The sequence below is a fragment of the Coregonus lavaretus genome, assembly GCF_964263955.1.
Source record: "Coregonus lavaretus genome assembly, contig: HAP1_SCAFFOLD_2263, whole genome shotgun sequence".
Classification (NCBI taxonomy): Eukaryota; Metazoa; Chordata; class Actinopteri; order Salmoniformes; family Salmonidae; genus Coregonus; species Coregonus lavaretus.
Window position 1 is genome coordinate 55,001 of NW_028158682.1, and position 9,752 is coordinate 64,752.

The following is a 9,752-nucleotide window of genomic DNA, read 5'->3' on the forward strand; positions in this document are numbered from 1 at the left end:
ACTTTGGATTTTTAGAGTGAACTGTCCCTTTAAAAAATCACAACAGCACAACAACTCATTAAAAACAACGTAATATTTCCAATTTCCATTTCAAGCCCTTACTTGCGTGTGGTGAGCTTGATGGTGAAGGGGCAGCCCATCGGATCCACCTCAAAGTTCCCAGGTCCTCCCATCTTAGGGGTCCCCCCACCCCCACTAGCAGCAGCCCCACCAGCAGCCCCGTTAGCCCCAGCGACAGTAGGGGTCGTGGGGGTGGTGTTTAAGGGCCGGCAGCCGTATTTACAGTGGATGAACAGCTCTCCTATCTGTTCTGCTACAGCTATGTTATTCACCACCACCGTCAGCTTAGCTGTGTCCACCGGACACTTATCTAGAGGAGAGAGAGAGAGAGATGGAAAGAGAGAGAGAGAGATGGAAAGACAGAGAGAGAGATGGAAAGAGAGAGAGAGAGAGAGAGAGAGAGATGGAAAGAGAGAGTGATGGAAAGAGAGAGAGAGAGAGAGAGACAGAGACAGAGACAGAGACAGAGACAGAGACAGAGAGAGAGAGAGAGAGAGAAAGAGAGAAAGGGAGAGCGAGAGAGCGAGGAAGGGAGAGCGAGAGAGACAGAGAGAGAGAGAGAAAGGGAGAGCGAGAGATGGAGAGAGAGAGAGCGAGAGATGGAGAGAGAGAGAGAGATGGAAAGAGAGAGAGAGCGAGGAAGGGAGAGAGAGAGAGAGAGAGAGAGATGGAAAGAGAGAGAGAGCGAGGAAGGGAGAGAGAGAGAGAGAGAGACAGAGAGAAAGGGAGAGCGAGAGATGGAAAGAGAGAGAGAGAGAGAAAGGGAGAGCGAGAGAGACAGAGAGAGAGAAAGGGAGAGCGAGAGAGAGAGAGAGACACAAACAAATGTAACAACAAATTTTCTTTCACATTATATGTGCTGCTAGCAAGGTGTAAGTATTTGACCAACAGTGTAGGTAGGTAAAGTCCCCTACCAGAGGTCAAGGCACATCGCCTGCAGAAGGTGTGCTGGAGGGAGAGACCGAGACCAGGTCAATGAGTGACTGATTGATTTCAACCATATAATAATGTTTCATAGTTTTCCCCTCGCTGGAATGAGGAAGTGAGAGGATAGTTTATCTCACCCCACAGGTGGTGATGACAGGATCTTTGAAGACGCTGCAGCAGAGCTGGCAACACAGCTTCACTGACGGCTGCTCTGCAAACACCAGGGGCTCCTACACACACACACACACACACACATAATTAGCAATGAGTCCTCATTAGCATGGTTAGCATTGAGGAATATTAGCAGGTTAGCATTGAGGTATCGTTAGCGTTCAGATATCGTTAGCATTGAGTTACCATTAGCATTGCTAGCATTGCGTTATCATTAGCGTCAATAGCATTGGGGTATCGTTAGCGTCGATAGCGTTGAGGTATCATTAGCGTCGATAGCATTGAGGTATCATTAGCGTCGATAGCATTGAGGTATCGTTAGCGTCGATAGCATTGAGGTATCGTTAGCGTCGATAGCATTGAGGTATCGTTAGCGTCGAAATAACTCAACACTATCGATGCCAAAATATGAGCATATTTAATGTTGAAGAATTGTTAGCATCTTTAGCATTGAAGTATCATTAGCGTAGACGTACCGTGTCGTCGTCGTCCTCGTGAAGAGAGAAGGTTGAGCGGAGAGACATGTTGGACTCAGAGTGGAGGGAACGCACTGAGATGGCCGAGTCAGAACGCCTCGGGGTGCTGATGGGGAGCTGGGGGGGGGGAAGAGAGAGAGAGACACAGAGAGAGAGAGAGACACAGAGAGAGAGAGAGAGAGAGAGAGAGAGACACAGAGAGACACAGAGAGAGAGACACAGAGAGACACAGAGAGACACAGACAGACAGACAGACACAGAGAGAGAGACAGAGAGACAGAGAGAGAATTAAAGATATACATCTTATTAATAGAAAAGTAAAAGGCGTAATAATAAAAGTATTAATAGATACACAGTAACGATAACTTGGTTATCTACAAGGGGAACCCAGGACCAAGTGGATGTGCAGGGGTACGAGGTAACTGGGGTAGATACTAAAGAGTAGCAGCAACATACTGTATGTGATGAGTCAAAAAACAAAAAGTACACCAAACATATAGTCAATACAGATAGTTAAATAGTTAACCAAATAGCTACCCGGACGAACTGTTTAGCAGTCTTATGGCTTCTGGGTTGAAGCTGTTCAGGGGTTCTGTTGGCTGCAGACTTGGTGCATCGGTACCGCTTGCCGTGCGGTAGCAGAGAGAACAGTTTATGACTTGGGTGGCTGGAGTCTGATCATTTTTAGGGTCTTCCTCAGACACAGCCTGGTATATAGAGGTCCTGGAGGACAGGGAGCTCGGCCCCAGTGATGTACTGGGCCGTCCGCACTACCCTCTGTAGCGCCTTGTGGTCAGATGCCAAGCAGTTGCCATACCAGGCGGTGATGCAGCCAGTCAAGATGCTCTCGATGGTGCCGCTGTAGAAACTATTTGAGGATCTGAAGGCCCTCTTCACAACTGTGTTGGTGTGTTTGGACCATGATAGGTCCTTAGTGATGTGGACAACGAGAAACCTGAAGCTCTTGACCCGCTCCACTACAGCCCCGTCGATGCGAATGGGGGGCGTGCTTGGCCCCCGCCATTTTCCTGTAGTCCACAATCAGCTCCTTCGTCTTGCTGACGTTGAGGGAGAAGTTGTTGTCCTGGCACCGCACTGCCAGGTCTCTGACCTCCTCCCTATAGGCTGTCTCAGCGTTGTCGGTGATCTGGCCGTCGCCGGCAAACTTAATTATGGAGTTGTGCGCGGCCACGCAGTCATGGGTGAACATTGGGAGTACAGGAGGGGACTGAGCACGCACCCCCTGTGGGAACCCGGTACTGAGGGTCAGCGTGGCGGATGTGTTGTTACCTTCCCTCACCACCAGGGGGCGCCCCGTCAGGAAAGTCCAGTCCCAGGGTCCTTCTCTGTACCAGTACACTATGGTGTTGAACGCTGAGCTGTAGTCAACGAACAGTAGAGTGTTACTTTTGTCCAAGTGGGAAAGGGGAGTGTGGAGTGCAATACGGATTGCATCATCTGTTTGGGCCGGTATATACGAATTGGAGTGGGCTCCAGGGTGTCTGGGATGATGGTGTTGATATGAGCTTTCAAAGCATTTTCATGGACTACAGATGTGAGTGCTACGGGGCGGTAGTCATTTAGGCAGGTTACCTTAGTGTTCTTGGGCACAGGGACTATGGTGGTCTGCTTGAAACATGTTGGTATAACAGACAGGGTCAGGGAGAGGTTAAAACTGTCAGTGAAGACACTTGCCAGCTGGTCAGCGCATAATATAATAAAATAATATAATATAAATAATATAATATGCCATTTAGCAGACGCTTTTATCCAAAGCGACTTACAGTCATGCGTGCATACATGTTTTTTTTTTTGTGTATGGGTGGTCCCGGGGATCGAACCCACTACCTTGGCGTTACAAGCGCCGTGCTCTACCAGCTGAGCTACAGAGGACCACAGACGCATGCTCCAAGTACGCGTCATGGTGTAATTTGGTAATCCGTCTGTCCTTGCGGCCTTGTGAATGTTAACCTATTTAAAAAATCGTACTCACGTCGGCTACAGAGACAGTCGTCTGGAACGGTTAGTGAGCTCATGCATGGTTCAGTGTTGCTTGCATAGGAGGTATTTAGCTCGTCTGGTACCCTCTGTAATCCGTGATAGTTTGCAAGCCCTGGCACGTCCTACGAGCGCTGTAGCAGGAGTTCTTAATAAGCGTCCGGGTTAGTATTCCGGCAGGTCTTCTGGGGGATATGTACGTCACCGTGGGGACGACGACGACGACGACGTCATCGATGCACTGATTAACGAAGTCGGTGACGGATGAGGTAAACTTCTCAATGCCATCGAAATGCTTCACGGAACATGTTCCAGAACGTGCTATAAAAGCATTTCACTTCTACTGTGTGTACCAGTCAAATTAACTTCACTTGAAATAATGGCATTTACTCTGCAGAGCACCAAGACAGCATGAGCAAAATCAGTGTGTGTGTTTTTGTGTGTGTATGTGTTTTTGTTTGTGTGTGTGTTTGTTTATGTGTGTGTTTGTTTGTGTGTGTGTGTGTTTTTGTGTGTGTGTGTGTTTTTGTGTGTGTGTGTGTTTTTGTGTGTGTGTGTGTTTTTGTGTGTGTGTGTTTTTGTGTGTGTGTGTTTTTGTGTGTGTGTGTGTTTTTGTGTGTATGTGTTTGTTTGTGTGTGTGTTTTTGTCTGTGTGTGTTTGTGTGTGTGTTTTTGTGTTTGTGTGTGTGTGTGTGTTTTTGTCTGTGTGTGTGTGTGTGTGTGTGTGTGTGTGTTTGTCTGTGTGTGTGTGTTTGTCTGTGTGTGTGTGTGTGTGTGTACCATGCCGTCCTCATCGTCTCGTGGTGAGTATGTGAGGGTGTGTGTGTGTGTGTGTGTGTACCATGCCGTCCTCATCGTCTCGTGGTGAGTATGTGAGGGTGTGTGTGTGTGTGTGTGTGTACCATGCCGTCCTCATCGTCTCGTGGTGAGTATGTGAGGGTGTGTGTGTGTGTGTGTGTGTACCATGCCGTCCTCATCGTCTCGTGGTGAGTATGTGAGGGTGTGTGTGTGTGTGTGTGTGTGTACCATGCCGTCCTCATCGTCTCGTGGTGAGTATGTGAGGGTGTGTGTGTGTGTGTGTGTGTACCATGCCGTCCTCATCGTCTCGTGGTGAGTATGTGAGGGTGTGTGTGTGTGTGTGTGTGTACCATGCCGTCCTCATCGTCTCGTGGTGAGTATGTGAGGGTGTGTGTGTGTGTGTGTGTGTGTGTGTGTACCATGCCGTCCTCATCGTCTCGTGGTGAGTATGTGAGGGTGTGTGTGTGTGTGTGTGTGTGTGTACCATGCCGTCCTCATCGTCTCGTGGTGAGTATGTGAGGGTGCTGGATGAGGAGGGGGTACGGCGATGCTGTTTGTAGGTACTGGAAGCTTCCGCTGGAACAGAGAGAGAGAGAGATATAGTTAGCATATAGCTAGCTACCATACAGAGAGAGTCTGGGGTTAATATATAGTTAGCTACCATATAGAGAGAGTCTGGGGTTAATATATATATATATAGTTAGCATATAGCTAGCTACCATACAGAGAGAGTCTGGGGTTAATATATATATATATATAGTTAGCATATAGCTAGCTACCATACAGAGAGAGTCTGGGGTTAATATATATATATATAGTTAGCATATAGCTAGCTACCATACAGAGAGAGTCTGGGGTTAATATATATATATATATAGTTAGCATATAGCTAGCTACCATACAGAGAGAGTCTGGGGTTAATATATATATATATAGTTAGCATATAGCTAGCTACCATATAGAGTGAGTCTGGGGTTAATATATATATATAGTTAGCATATAGCTAGCTACCATATAGAGAGAGTCTGGGGTTTATATATATATATATAGTTAGCATATAGCTAGCTACCATATAGAGAGAGTCTGGGGTTAATATATAGTTAGCATATAGCTAGCTACCATATAGAGAGAGTCTGGGGTTAGCATGGTCTTATCTTCTAGTTTACGATATAGCATATAGCTAGCTACCATATAGAGAGAGTCTGGGGTTAATATATATATATATATATATATAGTTAGCATATAGCTAGCTACCATATAGAGTGAGTCTGGGGTTAATATATATATATATAGTTAGCATATAGCTAGCTACCATATAGAGAGAGTCTGGGGTTAATATATATATATATATATATAGTTAGCATATAGCTAGCTACCATATAGAGTGAGTCTGGGGTTAATATATATATATAGTTAGCATATAGCTAGCTACCATATAGAGAGAGTCTGGGGTTTATATATATATATATAGTTAGCATATAGCTAGCTACCATATAGAGTGAGTCTGGGGTTAATATATATATATAGTTAGCATATAGCTAGCTACCATATAGAGAGAGTCTGGGGTTTATATATATATATATATATATATATATATATATATATATATATATATATATATAGTTAGCATATAGCTAGCTACCATATAGAGAGAGTCTGGGGTTAATATATAGTTAGCATATAGCTAGCTACCATATAGAGAGAGTCTGGGGTTAGCATGGTCTTATCTTCTAGTTTACGATATAGCATATAGCTAGCTACCATATAGAGAGAGTCTGGGGTTAATATATATATAGTTAGCATATAGCTAGCTACCATATAGAGAGAGTCTGGGGTTAATATATAGTTAGCATATCGCTAGCTACCATATAGAGTAGTTACCGTATACAGTGCATTCGGAAAGTATTCAGAACCCTTGACTTTTTCCACATTTTGTTACGTTACAGCCTTATTCTAAAATAGATTAAATAAAAATCCTCATCAATCTACACACAATACCCCATAACGACAAAGCGAAAACAGGTTTATCGAACATTCTGCAAATGTATTACAAATAAAAAACAGAAATACCTTATTTACATAAGTATTCAGACCCTTTGCTATGAAACTCAAAATTGAGTTCAGGTGCATCCTGTTTCCATTGATCATCCTTGAGATGTTTCTACATCTTGATTGGAGTCCACCTGTGGTAAATTCAATTGATTGGACATGATTTGGAAAGACACACACCTGTCTATATAAGGTCCCACAGTTGACAGTGCATGTCAGAGCAAAAACCAAGCCATGATGTCGAAGGAATTGTCCATAGAGCTCTGAGACAGGATTGTGTCGAGGCACAGATCTGGGAAAGGGTCCCAAAAATGTCTGCAGCATTGAAGGTCCCCAAGAACACAGTGGCCTCCATCATTCTTAAATGGAAGATGTTTGGAACCACCAAGACTCTTCCTAGAGCTGGCTGCCCGGCCAAACTGAGCAATCGGGGGAGAAGGGCCTTGGTCAGAGAGGTGACCAAGAACCTGATGGTCACTCCGACAGAGCTCCAGAGTTCCTCTGTGGAGATGGGAGAACCTTCCAGAAGGACAACCATCTCTGCAGCACTCCACCAATCAGGCCTTTATGGTAGAGTGGCCAGACGGAAGCCACTCCTCAGTAAAAGGCACATGACAGCCCGCTTGGAGTTTGCCAAAAGGCACCTAAAGGACACTGACCATGAGAAACAAGATTCTCTGGTCTGATGAAACCAAGATTGAACTCTTTGGCCTGAATGCCAAGCGTCACGTCTGGAGGAAACCTGGCACCATCCCTACGGTGAAGCATGGTGGTGGCAGCATCATGCTGTGGGAATGTTTTTCAGCGGCATGGACTGGGAGACTAGTCAGAATCGAGGGAAAGATGAACAGAGCAAAGTACAGAGAGATCCTTGATGAAAATCTGCTCCAGAGCGCTCAGGACCTCAGACTGGGGCGAAGGTTCACCTTCCAACAGGACAACGACCCTAAGCACACAGCCACGACATTGCAAGAGTGGCTTCGGGACAAGTCTCTGAATGTCCTTGAGTGGCCCAGCCAGAGCCAGGACTTGAACCCGACCTGAAAATAGCTGTGCAGCGACGCTCCCCATCCAACCTGACAGAGCTTGAGAGGATCTGCAGAGAAGAATGGGAGGAACTCCCCAAATACAGGTGTGCCAAGCTTGTAGTGTCATACCCAAGAAGACTCGAGGCTGTAATCGCTGCCAAAGGTGCTTCAACAAAGTACTCAGTAAAGGGTCTGAATGCTTATGTAAATGTGATATTTCAGTTTTTTGTATTTGTATACATTTGCAAACATTTCTACAAACCTGTTTTTTGCTTTGTCATTATGGGGTATTCTGTGTAGATTGATGAGGAAAACAAACAATTTAATCAATTTTACAATAAGGCTGTAACGTAACAAAATGTGGAAAAAGTCTGAATACTTTCAGAATGCACCTCATACTCAGTTGACGTAAGACACAGGTATTTCTATCTACAGATGTGGCATACAAGGAGGACCTACCCATTTCTCACTAGGAAGTTGCCACAATAAATCGCTGACACCATAGAATCTAGATTTTAAGATTATATTTCTACGTTTGACATCACCTTGGGCTTTAGTCAGTGAGGTTAAAACTCTCAGGATGTTGCAGGTAGAATATATATATATATCAGCTGACGTGATTCCTTATGCTGAGGCCCTGAGTTTTCCCTTGAGGTGGACTCACTTTTAGCTCCAGGAACCACGGCTGAGAAGGTGGGGCCAAAGGAGGCCTCCATGCTGCTGGTCTCACCCCGCTGGGGGGGAGGGGTAGAGATGTCTGGCTGGCTGCTGCTGGTGGTCTCTCACTCCGCTGGGGGGGGGGGGGTCTGGCTGGGAGAGGGGTAGAGATGTCTGGCTGGCTGCTGGTGGTCTCTCACTCCGCTGGGGGGGGGGTCCGGCTGGGAGAGGGGTAGAGATGTCTGGCTGGCTGCTGCTGGTGGTCTCTCACTCCGCTGGGGGGGGGGGGGGGGGGGGGGGGTCTGGCTGGGAGAGGGGTAGAGATGTCTGGCTGGCTGCTGGTCTGGAGATCCTGGTGTACAGGCCACTCACTGCTGCACACAACCCACAACCCACACACTGGACACAGCCTCTGGAGCCTGGGGAGGGGGGGGGGAGAGGTACAGGCGGTCAGAGGTACAGGGGAACCAGAGAGGACATGGCCAGGTGGTACAGGGGAACCATAGAGGACATGGCCAGGTGGTACAGGGGAACCAGAGAGGACATGGCCAGGTGATACAGGGGAACCAGAGAGGACATGGCCAGGTGGTACAGGGGAACCAGAGAGGACATGGCCAGGTGATACAGGGGAACCAGAGAGGACATGGCCAGGTGGTTCAGGGGAACCAGAGAGGACATGGCCAGGTGGTACAGGGGAACCAGAGAGGACATGGCCAGGTGGTACAGGGGAACCAGAGAGGACATGGCCAGGTGGTACAGGGGAACCAGAGAGGACAGGGGAACCAGAGAGGACATGGCCAGGTGGTACAGGGGAACCAGAGAGGACATGGCCAGGTGGTACAGGGGAACCAGAGAGGACATGGCCAGGTGATACAGGGGAACCAGAGAGGACATGGCCAGGTGGTACAGGGGAACCAGAGAGGACATGGCCAGGTGGTACAGGGGAACCAGAGAGGACATGGCCAGGTGATACAGGGGAACCAGAGAGGACATGGCCAGGTGGTACAGGGGAACCAGAGAGGACATGGCCAGGTGATACAGGGGAACCAGAGAGGGCATGGCCAGGTGATACAGGGGAACCAGAGAGGACATGGCCAGGTGATACACAGGTGTGTAGATAAACAGGGGCTGGTACACAGGGCAAATAAACAATTACACGCACCAGGATTACTCTGTACCACCGCGAATAAGATGGGTGACAGGTCTGCATTCTAATGGAGACTGTTCCAACTTTACAATGACAAACCTATTGAGCCTGACGTCCGACCAACAGGTTACCAACCTTCAGATCTGACTGAAGACAACGTGATCTACTTCGACCCGAACACATACACCATAACCCTTCAAACCTGTCCGACATCTATCAGTTATCTCCAACTTGGCGCTAGCTACACAGGCCTACATACAAACGCCTTCACAGCCAGTGGAAAGATGAAAATCTATCTGCACACAACAAATACTGCTCTCTCTCTCTCTTTACTTGTAGTCCCCTTTTCTCCCCCCCCCCCCATTTCCTAGTAGTCCTAACTAGTTGAAGGGAAATATGTAACAAGAGGTCCAACTCTACAGAGACCAGAGCAGTGTTTCT

General features: G+C 47.1%; 1 protein-coding gene across 2 annotated transcripts in view; it reads right to left on the bottom strand.

The window, feature by feature from the left end:
- The window catches only part of traf7 (TNF receptor-associated factor 7), a 45,515-nt gene extending 37,266 nt beyond the window's left edge, over positions 1 to 8,249 (bottom strand). For both annotated transcript variants that reach the window (XM_084197933.1, XM_084197934.1), the window contains exons 1-6: positions 8,172 to 8,249; positions 4,915 to 5,006; positions 1,635 to 1,751; positions 1,125 to 1,217; positions 975 to 1,008; positions 103 to 370 (exon numbers count right to left, since the gene is read on the bottom strand). In XM_084197933.1, coding sequence (XP_084054059.1) covers positions 103 to 370; positions 975 to 1,008; positions 1,125 to 1,217; positions 1,635 to 1,751; positions 4,915 to 5,006; positions 8,172 to 8,223 — 656 coding nt within the window. In that variant the 5' untranslated portion in view covers positions 8,224 to 8,249. The remainder of the gene's footprint in view (positions 1 to 102; positions 371 to 974; positions 1,009 to 1,124; positions 1,218 to 1,634; positions 1,752 to 4,914; positions 5,007 to 8,171) is intronic.
- Positions 8,250 to 9,752: the final 1,503 nt, after the last annotated feature.